The following is a 26,405-nucleotide window of genomic DNA, read 5'->3' as shown; positions in this document are numbered from 1 at the left end:
AAAACACGACAACCAGTAGGTCAGTAGCACGGATTTCATAAACAACAAACGCGCTAAGAAATATTAAAAAAAACACACACACACACACACACACAGAGGAAGGATATAGAGAACAAATCTCTTTTGCTGCTCTGCATTTTCTCTCTTAAAAAGTAATATAACCTCGTTTCGTCACATTTGTTTTTCTTTTTCGGGTCACATTTAAGGACCAGCGATAACAAACCGTAAGAAAAACAAAAAAAAGGGTTCTTCACCATAAGCTAATTCTTTTTCCCCCCTCTTTATAAGTTAACTAGAAGACAGATGTATCTGACAACGGAGAATAATAATAACGATTACGACCAGATACGAGAAAGTGGACAAGACACTAACGCCGGTCGGTCTAAAAACTTCCTGATGCTGACAAGTAGAAAAAAAGGAAAAAAAAAAACTGGGACAGGTATCACCAATCTTTCAATGGGAAACCAGTTCTGTACTGGTAAGGATAGATAGCTCTGGCTATTGTTGCCGCTCTCTCGGAATCACTTTGGTTATTCTAATATATGGAGAAAGAACTGTAGAAATTTTTATTTTGATAATGATCCACCACGCATGGGAATTAAGAGGGTAAAAAAAATTCCGGCTTTTTTACTAGCAGGGGACTTGAAGAACGAGCTCTCGAATACACGTGCACACACGAGAACAAACAGGGGCCATTCAAGCGTTACGTAAGCAGATTTTCAGCCATTTTAGACCCCCCCCCCTATCTCCCTTGTCAGCAAAAGTCAGCAAAAAACACTGACCCCCCATTGTCAGCAGCTTAGAATATTTCATATCTTCAAAAAAGGGTGGTTGATGACGTAAGCAAACTTCAATCCCCCTCTCCCACCTTGTCATCAAAAGTCAGCAAATCCGAACCCCCCCCCCCCCCTCGATGCTGACGTAATACTTGAATGACCCCACACGGTTTTTTTAAACCCCCTTTAGGGGCGGTTTTGACACCTGTTCAAAAAATTTTTCCTCAGTAGTGTGGTTTAGATGTGGTTGATTTGGAGAAATTGTTTTCCAAGGCTCTCAATAAAGATATTAGATGGCAGGACAAAATTATTTACCTCAGTTTTTATTGACTTAAATGTGAACAAACTTCAGCTATAGAAAGATGAAAAATTTTTGATTTTTCTTATTTAATTTCCAAGAAACGTGATCAATGACCTGGACAAAATTTTTCAGCTACATACTCTTTCTCATTTGCTAAAATTATACAACAAAAGAAAATGCAATATCTAAATATTTTTCCAAAGTTTTCATGTAGTTTCGTAACCTTCCTCCCATACTTAGAGCTGAGAAGTGACATTTTTTTTTTCGTTGCTAGGCTATATATAATATGATATGTTTGGAAGTGTGTGAAGAGACTGAATTATGTGTTTTTTTGGGGATGTTGGTGTCCTTCCCTTTTTCTGACGAAAAAGGACAAACGTGACATCCACCTACCAGTAAAGTGTACATCATAAGGACGTGCTTTTTTTTAGTACCAAAGAGAAAAGCCCCACTGAACAATTACTATGTGCATACTATAATTCTAATAAAGTTTACATGGCTGACCTAAGTGACAGAAATTTTGCACATTTTTTTATTTTTATTTATTGGGCTTGATTTTGGAGTGGATATGGGTAATTTTTTTATCATTTTTTGAGTGCTATAAATTCACAAATCATGTGCGAGAATGTTTTTGCGGCAGGGCCTGTTCAAAAGCACAATGGGCTCACGGCAAAGTGATGTTCCGGGAGGGATCCTACCTAGCTGGAAGTGCCTGACCACCAATTCACATTTTACTCGAAAATTGTAGTATCAAGTCTCGGGCCCTATGCACTTTGAGCCCTGAGTCGTGCCTGGGTGGGCTCCCATATTTGAGATGGCTCTATTTATATATGGAGCTTCACTCTCTCTAGCTTTCTCTCTGTCCAAACGGCAATGGAAGTACTGTATTTACTTACAAAGGTCTATTTTATTTTATAATTATCATGAATATCCCTACGCCCAGATAAGGCAGTGATTTATAATTAGTAATATGCATAGGGCTTCACAATGTGCAAATTAGTAAATCACTTCGAACATTGCCCAGATTTCAGACACTAACCACTTCGCGGAGATGCTAGACCTCTGGCATGTACCATACATAATAAATAAATAAATAGAAATCTCTCTACAACGTGCACCTGATTCAAGCGTGGGCATGTGGGGCATCTCAACGTGACTGATTGAACATATATTTCGTATGGTAGGCACTCTTAAATAAGATTTATGCGATTATGTTAAAATAATAATTATGTATGCGTTACTTTCTATTCAATGCATTTCTGTTCGGTTTTTCATCCTTGAGCATAGTTGCTAGACGTCCCACGTGTACGAGATTCAAGATCGTCCCCGCGATGCGAGTCCGTCACTATGACCACTCGACCACCACAGCGGCGGAACGTATGATCTGCGTGTTAAATCCGCAGAGTGGCATACAAATACAAATACAAATACAAATACAACAAATACAAATACAACGCTACAACAGGCAAAATGCCCAACGAGGTGGCTGATAAAAAGATGCCCATAAAAATATGGATGTCATATGTTTCAAAAATACAGCAACCCAATTAAAAATGCAATTAACACAAATTACAAACAATATATACACATGATAAAATATTATACAATGCCCATAAGGAATACTTATGGTTGTCTTATTCTAAGAATGGATAGCTTCTCGATTTACCCCAACATGTTTATCGTATTTCTTTTTAAACGTGTCAATTGTGTTACAATTTACTACCTCCGGGGGTAAGCTATTCCATTTATTAACAACCCTATTGGAGAAAAATTCCCTGCGACACCATAACCTTGCATTGTCCCTCACCAATCGATACTGGTGTCCCCTTGTAAAAGCAGTCGATTGGCGGTGTACTAAAAGTTCATGGTCCATCCTATCCATCCCATTGAAAATTTTGAACGCTTCGATCATATCTCCTCGACACCTGCGTTCATCCAATGTAAACATATTCAAAAAATGAAGTCTTTCTTCATAACTCAAGCCCTGTGTGCCAATAAGGACACGCGTAGCTCTTCTCTGCACCCCTTCAACCAAGTCTATGTCCCTCTGTAGGTATGGTCTCCAAAACCTTACAGCATACTCCAGTCCAGGACGAACTAAGCCTCGAAAAAGCGGAAGAATGACTTTAGGAGAACGCGAAGAGACCTTTTTGAAAATGAGACCAAGCATTCTATTCGCTTTTTTGACAACCGCTGAACAATGTTCAGAAAACTTAAGTCGCTCGAAAAGCTTAAGTACGCATCGAAAATAATTTTGATTGTGGCACGGCTTGGAAAAAAAAAAGGGTGGCCACCCCTGGCTTAAAGGGTCAAGATATGATGTCCTGATCCATGTTGAATAGGGGAATTCGTTTACCTCTGAATAAGGGACACCTTCCCTTAATAAAGGGAGGAAAAACCTCTCTTATAGAGAGGTTTCAGTATATGTGAACATTAGAACGTGTGACTGGGATTAAATAAAATTAAGAGACGGAAATGGTCTGACCTGGCAAGGATAGTCAGAGCAGAATGTCTGGCACTCGAGTCTTGACATCGAAGCTTCACTGATATGTGCATAGTATGTAGTAATAATAAATAACGATGAGAGAAAGGCGAAATGCGATTCTACCAAAAGAAGAAGAATAAGAAGAAAAAAACAAATTACTTCAGACATATCTTCGGTCTTGTTTTTCAAGGGCATCGAAGAATTTCCGAAAGCCTGTGTTCGCCAGCCAGCTGGCCGAACTGAAAACCGCCTACGCACACACAAAGCCTTTTCCCAACCGGCGGTGGGAATGGGAAAAAGAATACAACAAGAACATGATCCAGAAACGATGCGCTGAAAGCTGCAGCAGCATATAATAGTAAAGCAGTGAGAGAATACAACAAAAGAAAGAAAAAATATATAATGTATATATAAATAGTTAGAAACAAAAAATATCCTCTCCTCCATACCCAGACGGGACACTACGTAACTGTCTCGGTCTGCGTTTTGTGACATCACTGTCTGCTTTTCCGACGAGACATGATAAACATTATCTACGCAAAAGGTTACTTCTCCGGTACGTACGCACAAACACGCAAAAAAAAAAAAAAAAAAAATTTAATGACAAAAATGCGAAAGGTGTAAGGTCAGAGTAAAGAGGATTCGAAATCTCGAGATTAGTTCAAGTGCGCAATCGTTACACATCGGAGCACACCTTTCCATTCATATTATGAGACGCTAATATTCCATTACAACGTACGTTTACGCTGGGTCCGTAAATTCACGAAATTATATAAAAAGGGGACCAAAGACTGAACTGTGGAAGAGCTCAAATATTACGCCAGTCTGGACTGTGGTATTTATTACGCAACCCGTTTTCACCCTTAGTCTCTCCCCTTTTGATCATGTCTTCTTCAATAACATCCTCCTATTTTAACCATGTCATCCCTCAACTGATGTCAGACAACATTCAGCTATGCCATGTGACTTGGTAAACATGTTTAATTATTAGTTTTATAAAATTTATGCAAAATTTAGGATCCTTGCGCTTGGATGAGAAAACAATAAACTTATTGTTTTTATGTTATTATGCGCTGAGTAATATTCTGTAAAAGGGTCTGTGGCCTTCATCTTATTAGCAAGCCGAGTCACTGGCCTTCATCTAATTGGGGGTCCATGAAACCGAAAAGGTTAAGAACCCCTGCTTTAGACGGAATGTATCAAATAAAATTGTTCTTTAGTTTCGGTAATTATGATACTCAAAGATATTTTCTTGAGCTGGTTACGCCACTGGATACCGAAATCGAACTATCCCCATGCCTTTCTTCAAGGCCGTAACTAGGTTGGGGGGGGGGGGGTTGACAATTTTAGGTAGGAACAATGAATACCGTTATAAATTTATTGAATTTTAAAGTTGTGGGGGGTGGCAAAATAATGTTTGCCCTAGCGGCTGAATCATGTTTGCTCCGGGCGGCAAAAATCCCAGTTACGGCCCTGCTTTTTTAAACGAATGAAAGGAAAGCAAAACTGTCAGAATGCAGCATTAAAATTGTATGCATATTTATTCAAAGGCTGAAAATTGCCCTCACACTTATTAAGTAGAATTTTCTTTCTTTATGAGGGTACTGCCTGATGGTGGACATCCTTGTAACTATTTTTTGATTCCAAAAAAGAAGAAAAAAAAATTAAATTTTACATCCCGCATGTTTAAGCTTGTTTCGTTGCCAAATATTCATCACTTACTGAAATATTGTTTTTTTTTAAATATTCCATAACTTTTAAACCACCTTGGACAATGGTGATAGGTATTAAAACTCTAATAAATGAAGTTCTAGAATTGGCCGTTTCATCCCTTATAACAAAACGCACTACTGCTCCTAATTCGGCAGAGAAATGATATATTATATTGAAGGATTGATATATATATTATACATTGATATATTATTATGAAGGGGCTTTTTTTTTATGGGTCATAATTACCAATTGGAACCGCGGTATCACTAGTTACGGGTTTTCAGGTGGTCATTTCGTAATTATTTTCAATCATTGCATATTGTTCTTTACAGCGGAGTATTTCAAACTTATTTGTCCCTTTACCCAGAATTGCTTTTCAATTTAGCCCCCCCCCCCCACATCTTCAAAAAAAAATTAATAGTTAACTAAACTAATGTTTCTTAAACTTTTTTAGCTCACAGCCCCCCCCCCTTTTGGACCGTATTTTCTTCTCGCCGCCCCCCTGTCTTATCCAGCCTTTCCCACCTCATCAGACCGTTTTTTCTTTCCTTCTCTCCCTGGGGGGCGATGGAATAGTCCAGAGCGATGGAAGCTACGTTTATACCATTGGATTCTATGGGCTTGTTTGAGTTGGGGGGGGGGCGATGAGGGAGAAAAATTTCTGAAGAAGGGGTCGATGGAACAAAAAAGTTTGGAAAACTATGTAATCTAGTTCCAGACCCTCTGGGCCAGAAGTGGATCCAGAGGAAGCGATCATCCTTCCCCAAAGCCGAATTTAAATGGAAAAAATTGGTCTGTCCCGTATAATACAGGACGATTCAACGACCCTACGAAATAAATCACCCCTCCTGACCAGGATCCGCGGCTGCTTTTTCACCTGACTTTCACTGGCCTGCTTCAGAATATTCCAAGACTGTAAAGGGGCCATATGGCCCCCCCCCCAGGTTGAGAACCACTGCTATACTCCCCCATAGTCCACTCTAGCGCTTCCCATGATACGATATGCAGAAATACTGATTCCGAGTAATGACAAGAGAGAGAAGGGGGGGGGACCAGATAGAAAATCATTAGAAAATAGGAATATGATGATCTCACGTGAGAAATTTCGTGGAAAATGATAAAAATAAAAGACGTCGGACGTTAAGCAAACAACTCGGATGCGTTTCTTTTCCCGGCAATCGCGCTGATTTCCAGTCCAGACATGTCTAGAAATTGCCTTTTAAACCGACGACGACGACAAAAGATACAGATGATAGGCCTGTTGTTGTTGGTCCCAATTTTTTATTCTCTCTTATGTCTGTACAATCGCAAGACAAAACGGAAGAGAAAGCAGGAAAAAATAAGGCGAAAAAGCAGCTGATCTTCAAGAGAAATTCTACAAAGCACAACTCACTCACTCTCTCTGTCTCACTCAATCGCTTTTTTATTCAATCGTGCTTGGCAGCCACGCACATCTGTGAGCTCTTTTTCCTACAGGAAGAAAAAAACTGTTGATTCCTCTTCCTTCTCTTTTTTTCCACTTTTTTTTTTCTAGGATTCTCGTCTTTACTAGAAAAAATTAGATCACGCAGTTTCCCGAACAGTGTTCCGCGAGACATTTTGGGGGATGGTCTTATTGTAGAACAAATTCATAAGGCTGTGAGATCAGTGATCAAGGACAAAATTTACTAGGTGGGGAAAATAGTGCAGTGTCACCGATTTTTGGGACTGCTAGAGGTTTGTACGTCGGAAAAATTATTTTATAACTACCCCCCCCCTCCTCTCTCTCTCTCTCTCTCTCTCTCTCTCTCTCTCTCTCTCTATGTCTGTCTGTCTGTCTGTCTGTATTGACCCGTATATTTCAGATCAACTTAACATACTTGACAAAGCACTATAGCTCGAAATTGCATACATTTTGTTCTGTCGTATGAAAAATGTCAATAATGAACAGGACCAAACGTACACACACGCATTGTTGGGAATAATAAATGTGATATTGTTGAGAGCAATTTATGTGGTATTGTTGAGAACAATCTATGAAACAATGTTGAGAAAAATCTATGTGACATACTTGGAAAAAACTAATTTCAGATTGCAAGGAAAAATTGAAGTAGCATTGCTGGGGTTGGGGACCAATTTGTCATCATTAGGAAAATCTATAAAACGTTGTTTATAAAAAAATTAATGTGACATTGTTAACAAAAACTCAATGTGATAAGAACGATCTAAGTGACATTATTAGGAGAAAGTCAATGTGACATAGTTGAGAACAATATATATGTGGCATTGTACGGAAAGATTTGTGACACGGTAATTCCGTAAAAACGGTAATTTTGGGATTGCAAGGAAAAATCAAAGCAATATTGTAGGGGGGGGGGGAGCAATGTCTTTGTTGGGAAAGACAATAAGACATTGTTGGAAAAATAAATAGGGAATTACTGAGAAAAAATCGATGTGGCACATTGTTGAAAATTCATTATCACCGAGAAACGCATTGTTCCAAGAAGTATTGTTATTAACAGGAAGAGAGTTTTGGTGCGTCACCTCTCTACAGGGTCACCTTCCTATAGGACCAATAGTTTGTGATACGAAGTTTTCCAATATATATACACATTAATCCCCCCTCAATTAAGGACCCTACTCTTTTTTTTAAGAGCACATGGTTGATCCGCCATTAAAGAGAGACTAATATACCTTACAACGGTAAATTTTCCTTTAAATCTATGACGATTATTTAAATAAAACAAAATGGATGATTATTATATTCATCGAGATTTTAGATAATACTCCCCGTAACATGGCCCATATTCACTGAAACCGGTATTTTCTAAATAGTTCAGACAAATAAATTCTGTCGCTGCAAAATGAATGAGAGAGACGCCCGCGACAAAACGGAATCCACTTTCCCCGGAAATCCATAAACCATTTACAAAAAAAAAAAAAATGAAATCTCAACTAATTCGAATGGAATTCGAAAAATTCGAATAAATATCAAGTGGAAATTCTATTGGTTGTGGGGGCGGCCTTTACTAGATCAAGAGGGTCAGTCAATGAAATGAACTGTGACAAATTCCATTTCAGCTGCTACGTGGACTGTGAAATACTGATTCTCTACCTTGTTTGTGTATTTGTTTTATTATTATTATTATTATTCCTATTTCGTTGAAAATTATTCAATTCCGTAATAGTTTCGGTTTGTTTGACTTTTTTTTTTACTTTAATGTCATTCCATAAAAAGATAACGGAAGCTTTATCTGAGGCCTAACTTTTTTTTTTTGACCTGAGTGGGCCGTGTCTTAGAAGCCGGGAGTGTCTGTGTGTGTTCGGGCAGCTATATAGCACAGTAAAAGTCCGTTATAACGACAATTTTCCTCGTGATTGTGAAATGTCTATCAGTTGTCGTTATAGCAGACGAAAATTCGATCGTCGCGATCGAATTTCCATAACTTGCTCTGTAGGGTTATAAAATTGTATAAAAATTGCAACTTTAACCGCATTAAAATGTCTCTTAGATCATTTCGTTCCAATATTAACGAATGAACAGAACCCTAGTCACATGAAATTGAATTTTTTGTCTCACATCAGTTAAGCATAGAATTTCGTATTAACAAAGCGGTTTAGTCGACCAACAGAACAATTAAAAGTCCCAATTATTATATCACTGCTCAGTTCCAGGGCTGTATGGACTAGTCAACATTTTCCCGCTGATTGGAAAAAAAGTTTTAGCCCGATTTTTTTCACAGTCCTTTGACTGGAAGAAGACTAAAGTCGAATAAAATCATCACATAACCCCTGTGTGTGGTGAAGAAGACCAAAAACAGGAAGAACGAGATTAAAACAATATGATTTTTCTGTGTCCATTCTCTCTTGTTACAGATAGTACAGAAGTACCTCAGAATAGTTTTTCGAAGAGTTTCTTCTATGATAAAAATAATCGCGCGTGTTCACTTCTTGCAGAGAGGGAAGGAAAAAAACTAGCATTTTTGAGAAGTCTTTTGACGTTATAGCAAATGCTTCCTGACCTTCAATTCGTTATAACCACATAATTTTTGTATCTTTAACATTAGCTATTTGACAATCAGTTGCAAATCACTCGTTATAGCGGCATCCTCGTTACAACGGCCTTTTAATGCATTTTAAAGCACAAGGGAAGGGCCGAGCATCTCCAGAATAAACCCAGAAAAGCTCAACCCGAGCACTCACTGGTCTAAAAACCCTTCCGACGCTCTTCACACTCACGGGGAAGAAATGGCCACGATGATTACCATACTGCCGTGAAGTCTGTACAGCTATGATGGAAAATTTTTAGTCATTCAAAGAGTATATACAGGATGTCCCACAAATTCGTAAATATTTAAAAAAATTCATTAAAATTAAAGGAATTGATATGCATTCAAATGTAGTTTGATAGTAGATTTTTCTTCGAGAGAGGGAAAAAAATAAGTTTACACGTTTGTCGATAGAGGGCACTGCACGAAAGCAAATCACTATAAATATATGCGAATCACAGTCCTATAAAATCCAGGGTGTACGATTCACTTCTGAATTTTACAAAAGTTTCGGACACAGAAAAGATTGAAGAAAGGTTCATGTCCAGGTGATTTATTTCCGTGAAAGGCCCTCTACCGACAAAAAAATTTAACTCGTTTTTCTCTTATAAAAAACCCCTGATGATGAAGAGATACTTTACGTATATACACAAACCGCATTCAAATGCATCGAAATGTGTATTTCGTGTAACTGAAAAAAAAAAATTACTATGAAATGTGTGAAAGTATTATATACAGACATTTGATTTTTATTCTTCACACATTCGAATCCCGTTTTAACGAATACCGTTATAGCGAAAAAAAATCTCGTTTAAACAAAAACTTTTCTAATCCCCCAGATAAGCTTACATAGGAACAATGCAAAAACCTGGAATTCCTTTATAACGAAGTGATTTCTCCGGTCACTTGGAGTTCGTTATAACTGGATTCGACTTTACTAACCACCGTTTTAATGATTTCTTTTACGTTCCTCGCAAAAGAAATTGTCGTGTTTTTTTTTTCACGTGTTTGTTATTTTGTTCATTAATACGTATTTTTGTTCGTTCCGTTAGTTTAAAATTCGCAATTTGTCAACACAATGTGTCTCTTGACCCCTTTGCTGTTTTTTTTCCTTCCAATTCTGGATTTTTGTAAGAAATTAAATTAATAAATTGAAAATTGAAATTTAAAAAAATCAGGAATTTTCAAACCATTTAAGAATTTATGGGACACCCTGTACATTACGGCTCTGTCCCCCATGTCTAAATAAGGCCAGACCCGGGAACTCCATGGGCAAAACAAGAGTTTACGGGAAAAATCCAACAATAACATTTCCAGTGAGTATTTATCGTGGTAATGACGATGACGCTTCTGCCTCTTTCGCCGTTCCGGTGCTTTCGGGTCTCTCTCTCTGTGGTCATCCTTTTATTATTACTGTATTTTTATTTATTTACCCCTTTTTGGCGACTTCTTGGGAAATCGATCGCGATGCAGAAAACCGCCAAACTTGTAACAACTGTGTTTGTGCCGGTGGTTCCTTTTTTTCCCAGAAGAAAGACAATAGAAAAAAAGCGAGATTTTCTTTCTTATTTCTTTTCTTGAGGGAGGCAGGGAATCGCTTCTCGCCCTCGAACATCCTTCCCGTGGGTCTTGGAATCTCTGACGTCAGCTTCGAGGATTTATTATTACTTTTAGAGAGCAAATCTTTATTTAACAACAACAAGTCCGCTAGATGGTGCTGGCTGCTGATGCACGAGAACGCACGACTTTTCCCCGCTTTGTGTGACAACCCTCGTCTATAGGAGTTGATCATCACTATTACCTGGAAACGAATCTCTGAGAAGTGAATTTCACTATAACGGAAGCGAAATTCTCCTCCGCGAGATGATTGTTCGTGGGAATCGCTCACTCAAAGCTAAATTAACGGGTTCTGAGATGTGCGGGTGGAGAATCCATCGAGCCGTATATAGAGGCGTATTTTACGGGGTGGGGGGGGGGGAGTGCTTAGCGGGTGAATAGCTCAGGGCTGCAAGTTCAGATGGGCAGAAAATTCGAAGTGTGCGTGGTCAAGAAAGTTAGATTAGAATGAGAGGAGTATGGCAAAATTTGTGCAACCCACAAGCGTCAATTAACTGTAAATCCACCTCTGCATGGGGAACGAGGGACTAGGTGAGTGAGTGACCAAAGGAGTTCCTTAACCGCCGGGCTCAAGATCAGTCGAACCGGGTCGTGGATGATCCTCTGTTTCATTTCTACACACAGGGCCGCAACTAAGGGGGAGCAAGCGAGTCTCGTGCCCTGGGTGCTGAACCAAAGGGGGCGCAAATTTCATTTTCAAACCTCACCTTCAAAATTACAAGGAGGGTTCAAAATGCGCACCTGCCCCGGGTTACCAAGCATCTAGTTGCGGCCTTGTCCCCACATCCCCCCCCCCCTTATTCGTGTGTATGGCCAGGCCTTCCACTCACAAAAAAAGGGAAATCATAAGGGCCACGGGTTTCCAAAGGTTGAGAACTACTGACCTAGAGAATTTTTAAGCGCATGAGTGATCGAAAGAGTGAGCTAGAGAACAGGGGCCTAGGTCAATGAGCGAAACAGTTTGTAAGCATATGAAGCCCTAGAAAGGGAGGGACTAGCTCAGTCAGTGACCAACAGAGTGATCTAGAGAGTTTGAAAGCATGTGAGTGGTCAAAAGAGTGTTTGAATGCATGTGAGTGAGCAAAATTTAAAGTACTATTAAAGCATGTGAGTGATCAAAAGAGTGACCTAGAGAGTTTGAAAGCATGTCAGTGATCAAAAGAATGACCTAGAGTGTTAAAAAGTATGTGAGTGACCAAAATACAGATACAACGGCCGCAAAAGCCAAATTGCCCAACCAGGTGGCTAAAAAAATATGACCTAATGAATGAAAAAAGAATGACCTAGAGAGCGAGGGTTCAGGTCAGTGAGTGACCAAAAGAGTGATCTAGAGAAAGCAAGGGACCAGGTCAGTGAGCGGCGGAAAAATAACTGGACAGTGTGTAGGCATGGGAGTGACCAAAAGGATAACTTAGAGACAGAGGCGTATTTACAGGAGCGGGCTAAGCGGGCTTTGCGGGGGGGGGGGGGGCGAGGGGGTGATTACCGAACTGATGCTTAGCTCAGGGTGGCAAATTTGACAAACGAGTGATCAAAAAAAATTTTAACAAGATAGGAGGGCGGCCAAATCTCATAAATCCACCTCTACTGAGGAATGTGGGTGGAATAAATCCATCGCGCTGTAAACAGGGGTCGCATTTTCCACTCACTAATAGACTGACTAGACAGACCTGCGTTGCGGATATTCCTCGAACGTCACCAGTGGTGGCGTGACCTACTTGTTTTTATTCGACTCCGTTGCACAACGGGCGTTATCTCTTGTCCGATCATTATTTAGTCGAAATTGATTCACCGCTAATAACTACCGATAAGATACGATTCGCGTGCGCATTTCTCCCGTTTCATCTTCAGTATGTAAATCGCATTCGTATAAAAAATGGAACTATTCCGAAAAGAAATACGTTTCCTTCATTTTATCGATACAAGGGGTCCGTGGCCTGCATTTATCGATGCATGAAGTCCGTGGTCCCCATTGGTACACAAGGAGTCCGTTGAGCTAAAGGTTAAGAACTCTTGTGAGAGGCCGATCCCGCCAATCTAAAGATAGATCCCTTTCAGCCTGTTTTTTGTTGAGGGCATTGCATGCAAATACGTTAACGGCTGGCGGCATTTTTTTTTTCCGCATCGAGCCACGAAAAAAAAACCCCAAAAAAGCCCGCTTGCCTCTCTTCTAGATTAATTCACCACCAATTACCCCTGTGCAATTTATTTTTCTCCCTCATCATTCCCATTTGCTTCCAGTTTGGTAACGCGTAACACCAGTGCAAATCTGGGTGAATCCGACATGACCAGATTCCCCCCGCCTCGCATCTTCTGCAAGATATCGAAGAGTTCCCTAAGGATGGACTAATCTGGGTTTCTTTATTTGAGGGGAAAAGGTACACAAAAATACAGTCAAACTCGGTTATATCGACACTTTGGCTACATTGCCAATAATTGGCGGCACGAGCTGATTTCCATAGAGAACAATGTCAATGAACCTTGTTTATAACGTCGATGTAAAGCAATCATCTCGGATTATAACGACAAATTTTTAGGAACTTTTGTTTCTGTTTGAATGACGTTTTTCTCCAGAAGTTCTTAAGATTAGGACTGGTCACAGTAAAGTCATTTGATCTCTGCCGGGAATCGAACCCACTGCGTTATCATATGCATTATTGGAGACACGACCTTGCCTTTTTTATTCCACGCATTGAGGCGCTGAAATAGAGAAATTAGTGACAACCCCCTCTTCAACTTCAGCAAATAAGGTAGGCAGGGTCGTGTCTCTAGTGGTGTATATGGTAACGCGCTTGTCCGGTTTGTAAGAGGACCTGGTTCGATTCCCGGCGGAAATCAGATGGCTTTCTTTTAGAGTTCGCTCTTTCTCCCACTTTGGATCAGTATCCAGGAAAAGTACATATACTATACATTGGGAGTCCTTTGTACTATATCCTTGATGTATTGGGCTAAAAAAAGCCGTCTATCAATATCTGGTAATTTCGTTGACTTTCGGAATCATGTTTGGCGAGAATCGGCGGATGTCCCGTATTAATTAACCCAATTTCCCGTATTTTTCTCGATCAAATATGGTCACCGCAATCATAAAGGAATAAAAGCTCCATGCGAAGAATTTGATTGCCTCTGATTATACGTTTTGTCCAAAAAAGGTCTTGAAAACGTCAACCTCGGTTATAACGACAAAATTTCACAGAATATCCAACGTCGTTATAACATAGTTTGACTGTATACATAATCATCTGTTTTCTCCTTCTCACAACTAAGAGATAAATAACAAGGTCCTAATGAGAGAGCTAGTGTGAAGGGATAACCAGAACGGGGAAGAAAAAAATGTAACACACTCGTGAAACCCAGCAACACACAGCCATAAAAAAAATAATTATTATCGTTACAAAGATGAATAATAATAACAATAACAACGAAGGACCAAAGTCATCCTGGAAGGCATCAAAAAAATCGGGATGAGGGAGGGGGGTAGAATGAGCGAGTTTTTGTGACTGCGTCTTTACTCTTTTCAAGAGCTCCAGGTCAAGGCGCATGCGTAGAAATCCTGCCTTTACACCATCGTCTCCACCCCACGCACGAGGCAAGATCTCCTCGCAGTATTTTCAGTGAAGGACCATCTTTTCTCATGTACATGGTGAAAACACAAGCACACACGCCTCCAGAATGGAGATGCGAAGCCAAGCCTTTCTTCCATCATGGACAGGGATGATGCTGATGACGCGCGCATCAGCCGGCCGTTTGTTTACAATTTTTTCGCCACAGAGAGACACACGCACGAAAAACGCGAGAGGAGAAAAGCCATCTTGGCTTAATGGCAATGAAGTAACGGGATACGTCAATCTGTGTGTAACGCGACTAACCTTGTAAAATGAAAAAATAGCTCTCTTCACATTACTCCTCCATAAACACGAGATTTAAAAATAATATGATAATAATTTACGTGTAAACACATATTCAGGAATGTTCTCTGGGATTCCCCGCAAACGGAAACAACCTTGATAATAATTTCTGACTCAGATCTGGATTCGCGTTCCCCCCCCCCCCCATATGGAGAGAGACTGATTAAAGCCCGGGATGAAAATATTGTCATTTCTTTTTTACGTTATGAATTAATTGGAAGGGGGGTTGCTGCAAAATTCTGAACCTACCTGAAATTGCAGCCCGTCCGATCTAGCTCGCTTGGGATAAATCCTGGCTCAACCAGATCGGGACTTATCGAATCTGATCTACTCGAGGTCTTTCTTGCCAAAGTCATGAAAGTCTCAAACCTTATGGCTGCCACGTTGCAAATAAAATATTGCAAAATGTTTCCCAAAGTGGGTGATGTCGCCCCCGTGGAGAACTCTCAAATGAATCAATCGGGAAATTGAAGGTAAAACTTGCGACATAGTGTTATACACGTTGGCTGACAAAGGTTCTGAAAATGGAATGATCCGGTCGTGCTGTAATTTGCCTCAGAATGAGGAACACTGTTCCATAAACTTATTTGTATCATCCTCGCCCCTTCCAAAAAAATTTTTAACACACGTCACCTCGAACCTAACCTGTAAGACCCTGTATTGTACTTATATATAGATCTAACCTAATCCATTCCATCGTTCCCAACAGGGATGATAATGTCCACTTTAGGAAATATTTTGCAAGATGTTTGCAATCTCTGGTAGCCGTGTGTTGTTTAAGACCTTAGTTCTTTGAGACTTGTTGTCTTATTTAAAACGCATTTTTTTTCACCAACATGAGGCAATTTGGCTTTAGACTTTGTCCCCTCTGGTACAACATTCACCCTCGAAACCTTGGGTGACGATTTGCGGCTAAGATTTTGCACCCGATTGGCAAATAGGACACTATAGAGTGAAAGCGTCACTTGCGGCACAAAAATGATTAATGCACTCCACCCCCAACAATCCATCCCATGAGTTTCGGAAACACCCTACGTATTAAATCATCTCATTTGATCTTTTTTTCGCAGGAGCAAAGAGGACCACGCACCTAAAAATTATTCAACATACTTGATTTCTCATCTTGTTGAATTTTTGAATGGTATTTGTGACATTTAATACTCCGACGAATATTAAAATATTTCTGAAACTGTATTTTGGAAATAATTTTTGTTACGGTTCAAGTCAAAAACGAAGCAGCGCCGACTACTTTACACATTGGTCAGCCAGTTAATTCCCACTTCACGAAGAACAGAGACTTTACATATTTATACATAATTTCCACACAACAATACACCGTAGAAATTCCTCAAGAACGCTAAGTAGGGCCCAAAAATTCATGTTTGCCTAGAGCTCAAAATTGTAAGAATGGTCGCCTCTATAGAGTCTTGAGCGGTAGAAGAATATCGTATCTTCAGATACAAGGTGATTATAATTAGAGTTCCCGTACTCTGTGTAGTTTTTTCTCAGAAACGGCTTATCCGAATACAGCCAATTTTTTTGGATATCTTGAAGGGAGAGAAATATATAAAATAAAAAAATAATTCAATATTCGACCACCAGGTGAAAAAGTGAAGCTCTTTTATTACATTTTACATTTCCCCATGTGGTCCATATAGCATATATACCAAGTTTCAATGGAATACACCTGCCATAACAGGCGCTACATAAGTCTGAGTAGTTTCAGTATACGGACACTGCTCAGACCAACGTAGCACTCGTCAGTATACTGACACTACTCCGATCTATATAGCGCCCGCCCGTTCTGGAGGACATATTCCATTGAAACTTGGTATATACGCTATATGGTCCAGGGGAGAAAAGGATAATTCAATCAAATAGCGCCCCTTTTCCACCTGGTGATGGAAAATTGAACTTTTGTTATTTATGTCTCATTAAGATGTCCTAAAAATGTGGCTGTATTCGGATAAGCAGTTTTTGAGGGGAAAACTACTCAGAGTTTGGGAACTTTAATTACAATCGCCCTGTATATAAATGATATATTTTACTTTAGAATATAATTAAATATGATAACTATATGTTTTAATTTATACGATTGATCTCTCACCTAAGACTGAGAAGAGAAATTGGTTAACGAAAAAATGTAATTAAAAATTATGAATTATGGGTTTTTTCATTATCTTTCCAGATAACCACAAAAAATAGTTTGGTTTATCGTTATTGCAAATTCAAAGGCAATAATGTTTCGACACACGAGAAAAAAAATAGGTTTCAGTTTCAATTTCTATCCGCATTTACGTCACGTGGAAACAAACTGAGATAGGACAATGATGGTGGTTCGCCCCAATTGCGCCACATATAAAAGCACATAATTAGATGAATAATCGAATAGAGATTATCAGTTGCGAGCGAAAAGGAGAAAAAGATACGTCCATAATCGATCAACGATTGCAATGAACTTACGAAGGTTTGATAAAACATGATGATTCCAACGAAAAAGTTATCGAAAATTTAGGCTTTTGCACAGATAAAACAATATTTAAAAAATTTTTGGAGCACAGCATCATATAAATGATAATTTCTTGAATGTACTACGAAATTTCAAATGAATTTTATGCTCTAGAAGAGCGGCTATCACAACATATTTTCATGTTTAATTACGTCATAGCCGTATACGGATTCACTACCGGGCTTTTGAAGTGGGATCCACACATATATACTGTAAAAGTTATGATAGGATTGAGTAACTCGTTTCCAAGTTTAGATGTAAATCCAGTTACTTCACAAGTTGATAAATTTAAATTTCTTCATTTCACAGGGAAAAAAAATTAAAACACCAAATCTCAACTCTAATATCTAATATCAACGCTAATATTCATCTCGACATATCAATGCCACCAAGTCTAAACTCCATATCTTAATGTCTTCTCAGTTTCCAATCTAAATCCGTCTCAATGTTTTCAAATCTCAACTCTAAATCCACGTTTCACTGTCTTTAAGTCTCAACTCTAAATCCATGTCTTATATATATAATGTCTCAACCCAAAATCTCAATATGAACAAGTTTCAACTTCCAATGTTTGTAGCTCCCTGTTACAACTCCAAATTCATGACAATTTCTTCAATTTTAATCTATACATTTCAATGTCACCAAGTCGCAACTCCTAGTATCAGTGACTTGACAAGCACAAGTCTGACAACATAAATACGTTTGGAGCTACACATACTCTCAGAACACACACATTTCGGCATGTACCGATTCATTAGAAATTCCGCGGAGGAATGTGTACGAGGTGCATGTACGTTTTGGTAGTAGTTAGTAGTAGTATTAGTGACGTCTTAGCTCCAAATTCTCACTGTTCTTTAATTTAAACTCTATACCTTAGTGTCATCAAGTCTGAACCCCGAATCTATATGTGTCCAAGTATCAACTCCGAATCTAAACGTATTCAAGTCTAAACTCCCAGTATTTGTGACTCCCTGCCTCAGCTGCAAAGTCATGTCTCGATGTCTCCAAGAAACGATGCTTTTGACACAGACACGTTGCCATATATATATGTATGTATATATATATAGATGTCATTCATCAGCAAAGTTTATGCAAAGTATCAGAGGAAGAACACCATCTATACAAAGCATGAGAAGAAGAGCACCGTCCATGCAGGATATCAGAGGAAGAACACCATCTATACAAAGCATCAGAAGAAGAGCACCGTCCATGCAGGATATCAGAAGAAGAGCACTGTCCATACAAAATATCAAAAAAAGAGCAGCTTCGTCCATGCAAAGTATCAGAAGAAGAGCACCATCTATGCAAAGCATCAGAAGAAGAGCACCGTCCATACAAAATATCAAAAAAAGAGCAGCTTCGTCCATGCAAAGTATCAGAAGAAGAGCACCATCTATGCAAAGCATCAGAAGAAGATCAACATCTATGCAAAGCATCAGAAGAAGAGCACCGTCTCTGCAAAGTACCAGAAGAAGAGCACCCACTTCATAACTCCCTTAAACCAAGACCATTGCGATGTGACTTTTAAAAAAAATATATCAGACGAAAATTAAATGGGTTGATTTGATTGGAACGTCGATCATACACTCACGAAAGTGAAATTATATCAAGCACTCTTGGATGATTCAGATTGCGCCACGGTGCTCCTGATCAGCAAATTGAATATGCCAGTCATAGTCTACAACCCAAACTATATCATCGTGGACACATAAATTATTTTATTAATAGGCCTAGCCTAAGGTATTCCTTAATCGGCCCTTATTAAGACAATCTGGGGATCGTAATTGACTCATACAAAAGGGGCCCAGGTATGTTACTTTTTTTAAGGCCCACTGGGGGATATTAGTCAAGAAAAGACATCAGAGGTACCACAAAGAAATCTTGACCTCATTCCTTCGTCACGCACTGTAGGTTAGTACATACCGAGTACGTACGTACCTACACCGAAACTGGGATCATCGAAACTTATCATTAGGGCGGACGTTCCTCACACGTCTCAACTCTCCCCACGAAGGAAATGGAACCGGTCAAGACAAAAAAAAATTAAAATTATCAGATAAATTTCAATGCCGCAGCGATTTTTATGTCTAACATTTATAACCGCACGTACAATCTCGGTCGAATGTGTACGTGTATACAGGAGCAAAGAGACGCACGCCTTGACCCATAACACGTCTAAACTGGCACGAAAACTGTTTACAAAATCGCGTCCATTTTTATTGACGAAATATTCGATGTTAAAATGTGATAATGCAGTCGACGCCGCTTATTGGAATCAAGGATGATGGTATTATTCGGGTATTGCTATCATTTTCGTGAAGTACGAACGAACCAATATCATAACATGGGAAAAATTCGTTTATAATTATCATGACTTGGTTTATGTTATAGTTATCTTTTTGGTTGGAAAGTTTCATTTTCTTTTTCATATTTTTAAGCTAAGGTTGAACCTGACTTATTTTTGTCTCTATAAGTTATCGTTATCAATCTGCAAGACTATGTAAAACGTCAAAAGGCTCCTTTGCTGACAAAAAAATTTGCATACTCAGAGTTTACAATAATATCCTAATCCCCATTTTAGGGAACGTGGACAAAAAAAACTTCACGATTGAACATTTTGCAACCAGTTATGTCAGTGGTTCTCTCACTTTTGTCAACAGTGGCTCCTTTGTTAAATTCATGATTCATCCGCGGACTCCTCAGAATACTTTAGTAAATACAGTCGTCCCTGCTTAATCGCATCCGATAAGAAGAAACATTTGGAATGTGATGTCACAAATATGTGTTGCCAAGTTAACATTAAAAAAAAAATACCGGCTTCCAAACATTCAAGTTGTCTTAAGTACGCACATTTAATTATTTTGTTGTTTGTTTTTTCTCGGGCCAATAGAGGTCGCAACTTTCATAATGAAAAGTACAAATCTTAGGGGTATTGTGATCATTATTACTAAATATAATTTTTTTTGTCTGATTTATTCGAGAATCTTTATCAATATTGATCCTTCATCAGTTTTCAATACACAAACTATACTAACGTTGTAAAATGACAATTGAATGGTTCCCCGCGTAATCGGATATTGTGTGCTGTAATCGTTGATACCCGATTTAGCGCGGGGCCGCGACTATATTTTCACTTATGAAAGAACCATTTCAAAGCATAAGTAGACACGCGGATGAATATCGCCAGCTCACCACGACGTACACAAAGAAGTGGTTCCGTTCGAACAAACGAGACGTACGTATGGTTATTGCATTTACTTCTGGGTTTCTTTCGGATATAGTTATCAATTCCGTTACTGTTATCAGAAACTTCAAGACCCGATGTGATCATATTGACCGGCGTGCACTGCATCTTCATTTATTTATTGTATATTTTCTTTCTTTTTTTTTCTTTTTTATGGGCAGTGTAATATATATTATTAATTATTTTCGATGCTTTTATATTGGGTTGCTGTATTTTAGTTATATATATAACATCCATATTTTTATGGCCATCTTTTTTTTCAGCCACCTCCTTGGGAAATTTGTCCGTGGTGGCCTTTGTGTTTGTATTTGTACGATCTCGGTCGAATCCGTACGTGTATTCGTGAACAAATGCGCACGCCTTGACCCACAACACGTCTAAACTGACACGAAAACTGTTTACAAAATCGCGTCCATTTTTATTGGCGAAATATTTGATCTTACCATGATAATAATAACCAAGTTTTTTTTTCTATTATTATGTTTGATCAAGGGTCAAAACCCCGTTTTTTTTAATGTTATATAAATAAATATACATCTCTAGAAGGTTTTATAGCGTTCGATACTGCGAAAAAAAAAAACAAGAACCTCATCCAAAACAAACCCCTCCGAGGAAAACAGAACCTTCCACCCCTTGGCCCTGGGGCTAGCCGTGGACTCGACCCAAAAAACAGTAGCGGTAGGCAGCAGTCAGCTGTTCGAAGGGCCCCCGTGCAGGGCATGCGCAAACCGATCATCATCATCGCGAAAGCCGGCATAGCAACAGTGTCCGTCGCCAAGTCGTAAACACGCCAAGAGCAACAAACAGCTGATTATGTCGCCAAATATCCGGGTTACTTTGAAGAGAAAGAAGAAAAAAAAAAGTCACAGTGCGACTTTTTTTTTTTTATTTATTGTTTCTTCTCGGTCCGCCATACTTTTTCTTTTTTTTTTGTATGTTTCCTTTCTTGCGTCAAGGTTTTAATTGGCCTATTAATTACAATTAACATCAATTAATACAGCCGCTATTAATTCTTCTCACACAGAAAAAAACAATAATAATCATCACCGCTGAATAAAATGAAAAGCGATTCGGCTGAACGATCGATACCGGAAGAAACAATAACAATGAAAAACTCTCTAAAACAAAATAGCAATAAAATATTATTTAAAAATAAAATAGCAATAATAATAATATATAAATTACTCGCATATATGAAAATGTTCTCCGCAAATAGGTCATTCGACGTAAAACAAAAATGTTATCCCTCTTATTTACATTGTCATATAAAAAGAAGTGGGTCATATAAATGCTTCTAGCAAATGGATATGAATTTTCTTTTATGTTTATGATCAAAACACATTGATAACAGTTTATATAAATCAATTTTAGATCAAAAATTATTGTATATTCCAGAATTTTGATTTTATCATAATACGGGAGCGTTTTCAAATCTAAGTTCTGGGGTATACAATTGCTTTTAAAGTGATTTATATAATCAATAATCAATCTGTTTCTTATACATAACCACAAAAGAAATTTTTTCTATTATTGTTTTTTTCGTTAAGATTATAATCAATCTATTTTGTTTGTGAAAGAAATTTCTTTTATATACGGTATTATTATTTTATTTTCTCTAAAGATTATAATCAATAATCACAATCTGTTTTGTTTATAAATACAAAATAATTTTTCTTTCTATTATTATGTTTTTTTTTCTTAAGATTATAATCAATAATCACAATCTGTTTTGTTTATAACTACATTTCTGTTACTTTTTTCCTCTTATTATGTTTTCAAATAACTTTTAAGGTTCCCGAAATGTTGCAAGTACCCCCCCCCCCCCAACCAACAGAAATCCATAAGCGTACCTACTTATGAAATTATACAATCAGTAATGTTTTGAATTATTCATTTACTTATTATTTACTATCAAAATCATAGCACCAGATCTTATAATTATGAGGCCTTTCCCAAGCACGAGGACCATTGAGGACCCTAGGCTGTACCTGGGTGGAACCGTGGGTTAAGACAGCACTGGAATAACTAATACCTCTATGAAAGGGATGGATGTCCTGGTCCATGTCCCTTTGAATAAGAACTCACTTTCCACAACTGTATTTAAGGGGCAAAAAAATGTCTAGTCCCATGGACGTTTTAAGAGGTTTCATTGCATATAGCGTTGTGAAACAATAATTCAGTTTTTATCTCATCCAAGCTCACGAAAATCCCCCGAAATCTTTCAGGAACATATCCCCAATTAAGAAACTCCACTTTAGTCACATTGTTTGAGATGAATTTTATTCTTCAACTGGACACTATCAATTGAATGTAGTAATGGCCAGTGAAAAATCTTGTCTCTCGAGGGGCATTGGTATTGATCACGGTTTAGGGTGCCCCAGCACAGGAGCCCGTATTCGTATCCATTGGAATAAGAACCTATTTTTCTCTGAATAAGAGACAATTCTATTTAAGAGACAAAAGTTCTGGTCCCCATGGGTGTCCCTTATTGAGAGGTTTCACTGCATATAACAATGCAAAACAATTAATTAGCGGTTTTTTCATCAAAGTTCACGGATTGCTCCCCCCCCCCCCCGCGAAATATTTTAGGGCACCTGGTTAAGGACCTTCACTCTAGTCACATTGTTCAGGATGAATTTTATTATTATCTGTACACTATGAATTGATTGAAGCAGGGCCCGTGGAAAATCCTACTTCGAGGGGCCTCGGCCTAGGGCGCCCCAAAGCAGGATATGGGGGGGGGGGGAGCCCTTGGTGTTCGTAACCGAACCGACCTTCAAAGCTTCGTCGCGAAGTAACGACACACAAACAACGTAGAAAAAATAGCCGGCGAAATTTTTCTATGGAACTTCCTTCCTCTCTCTCTGTATAAGGAGATTAGGGCAAGATGCCAAAACAGCATCTGGCAGCCAACCGCTTCTTTTTCTACTTATTAACTGTCACAGCTACGAACCGAACCGGTACAACAACCACTACTGTGTATTTAAAAGGTAGACATAAAATATTAGACACCACAATTAAAAACATGGGAAAAAAAATCTAAATTCCAATGGTGCCATATTATTCCAGGTCTAATCAGCTTAAATGCCCACGGATATGTGAAGGGAGCTTTACTTAATATTCTCTCTCTAGCGGCAGCACCTTTTTCCATAAAAATAATATTTATGAAAAGGAACCACTTGTTCCTTTCAAAGATAAGAGAACCTAGTGCAGTCTTAACGCATGGACCAATCCGGGTACGGGCCGGGGGGGTGGGCCCCTCCCCTCTCCCCTCCCCTCACGAAAATGAGATCTCCTTGAAATTTTCAAGAATTTTCTAGATAGGGCCTCATGAAAATCACTTTGTCTGAGGGTCCATGGTGCTCTTGTGATGGCACTGTAGGAACCCCGAGGTTCCACGTAACACCTGTTGAGAAACAGGTAGGGATAAAGATGTATATATATGAGCATGGCCGGCGGTCGAGAAGAAAATCTGTACCCGTGCCGGATCCATTTTTGTCGACACCTGACCACGTTTTTTTTTTGGTCGACAAAGCTTTTCTTCGCTCTTCAAACTCGAATTTGGCGCCCCTCTTGGAGCGGCACCCCGGTATTAGAGAGAAATACGTGATAAAATAGAGCAGGGGAATCTTATTTCCTGGGTCCTGACCAAAATGGGTCACAGGGGTTACTGAGATGGGTCGTTCAAATGCTATAAAGTCGCGACCCAAACTTGATCAACGGAGCTTTCTAGATGAGAGAGAGAGTCGCGTACAAATACACTTACTGCCCTGTCATAGATGCACTTATTGGGTGTCTGTTTTCACAAATTTCGAAAAACAAACAGTTCTATGGGTCGCGAAGCTGATCTTGTTAATTTTGGGTCGTGGTTGAAAAAGGTTAAGAACCCCCTGACCTAATCTGAAAAAGTTCTCTGGTAATTCTCACCTTTAGGAATCCCTAAGGTTCCACGAAACACCTGAGAGACAACGAATAAAATTGCGTGCATGAGAGAGATACGTGATTAGATTAGAGTGTAAAATGATGGACGCACTCACCTCTGTCCGTAAGGTACGTCGATGCTGAGCGAAGATGCCCTCCTCCTAAATTCCGGTAACCTGGAGTAGGTACTGGAATAGTCACCCTCGGCGAGCCTGGAGTAATCCGTGTCCGTATCCTGTAGCCTTGCGGATTTCCGGCTCTCTATTAACCTTACTTCGTCGAGCCTCTTTTTGAGATTGCCCATGCCTATGAGGCTGAGTTCGACCTCGTCCGTGTCCGGCCGGTGGCTCAGGACCGTCCCTTTGACCTCCCTGCCGTTGTGTGTGACGTACACGATCTGTCCGGTCGACAGGACGACGTCCAGGACGGTCTTGAAACCCGGTCCGATTATCTCGTCGGCGCCGTACTCGCCGTTCCTCTTGTCGTCGAAGTACACGCAGTACATGTTGGTTTGATCGTCCGATTCGGTTTTCGTGGCCTGTATCACACCGCACATAAACAAACCGTCTTCTCTTTGGGCGCACACTCGGGTCCCGAGTATGGAGCGTTTCGCTAGTCTTTTTCCCGTCGACATTTTTCGAGAAGTGTCGATATTATTATTACCTCATAATTATTATAGTTGTCATCAGTTGTCGGATCGAACGTTGTTTGGAGGAGTTTTTGAGAATCGATGCTGCGCACACGCATAAATGTATCCGTTTATTTGACGCGAGGAACAAACAAAAAAAAAAATCAAAATCAAAAACCAAAACAAAAAAGACGTATAATACGCGTTTTTTCAAGGAATTTGTGGAAACGTCATCACCCGTTCAAATTCTCCGTGTGTTGTGATTTTCAGCTCTGGCGACTGGTTCTGCCGGAACCCAGGCACCGGCCGGGGGAATCACGTCAACAAACCCATGTGATCGACCTCGAAGCTGATTGGCGCAGATTCCTCCGAGCTGCAATCTCATTGGCCAGCCGGTGCCGGCTTGTCAAAACAAGGCAATGGAGGACAGAAAAGAAGAAAATTTCTCGCAAGGTTTTATTAATCAAAATTCATATTTTAATTGTAATTTTTTAAATTTCTTTGTAAAGAAACTCGAAGAAAAGATATCTATGAATCCTTTTGTGAAGTTGGATTCTCTCCGGATCGTTCTGCGAAGAAACTGTGTCATCTTATCCCTCCATGTTGACACCCTGAAACGATTCTTTCGTTGCCATTGCTGTGTTAGGGATAATTCGTTTCTAGAGGGAAAAAATTGTAGGGAAAAATATCCGGTTGTTGATGTTTCGCCTTTCAAGAATCAGCTGGTTTGAAATGCGCCATGGCGTAATTCTCGTTTATTCGAACGTCGAACAATGAATGTGTGAGAACTATTGATGATTCATTTAAGTGAATGAAAATGAATGAATTAAAAAGAGTGAAGTTTCGAACTGAAAAAAAAATATATAATTACTATAAAGTATAAATTAATCGATAATTATTCATTTAGGACGAAGTTTTCAGTTTTATTGTTGTGATTGGTTCAAAATTCATATTCTTCTTAATTTTCTTAATTCTTCTAACCCATTTTTGACTGTCATTTGCGCAATGCTTCGTTTAAAAATTTTTTTCATATTCTTTTCACTCAAATTTTTATATGAAATGAACATTTTGGGGAATTAAAATGTCTAATGAGTGTCATAGTATTTTTTGAAATTGGTTTACAATGTAATTTTATTTTTTATAATTTTTTAAAAATAAAACTTTCAGAAATTTTATTCCGACTGTTTGTATCTGAAAAAAAAAAAATTTCCCCGAACCATGAACGGAAATTTTTTTTTTAAAAATACAAAAAAATAATTTTTCCCAAAAATCTTTTTG

At 38.9% G+C, this 26,405-nt stretch overlaps 1 protein-coding gene across 1 annotated transcript in view; it reads right to left on the bottom strand.

The window, feature by feature from the left end:
- Positions 1–25,414, bottom strand: part of Glut4EF (Glucose transporter 4 enhancer factor) — a 146,914-nt gene extending 121,500 nt beyond the window's left edge. Inside the window, exon 1 of the mRNA XM_089251359.1 lies at positions 24,616–25,414. Within this exon, the coding sequence (XP_089107485.1) occupies positions 24,616–25,133 (518 nt within the window). The 5' untranslated portion in view covers positions 25,134–25,414. The remainder of the gene's footprint in view (positions 1–24,615) is intronic.
- Positions 25,415–26,405: the final 991 nt, after the last annotated feature.

This window comes from Pholcus phalangioides, unplaced genomic scaffold (genome assembly GCF_987345545.1).
Source record: "Pholcus phalangioides strain wild (caught in Gottingen) unplaced genomic scaffold, Ppha-v1.0 ptg000024l_1, whole genome shotgun sequence".
Lineage (NCBI taxonomy): Eukaryota > Metazoa > Arthropoda > Arachnida > Araneae > Pholcidae > Pholcus > Pholcus phalangioides.
The sequence above is the reverse complement of the archived record's forward strand: the minus strand, read 5'-3'. Positions and strand labels throughout refer to the sequence as shown.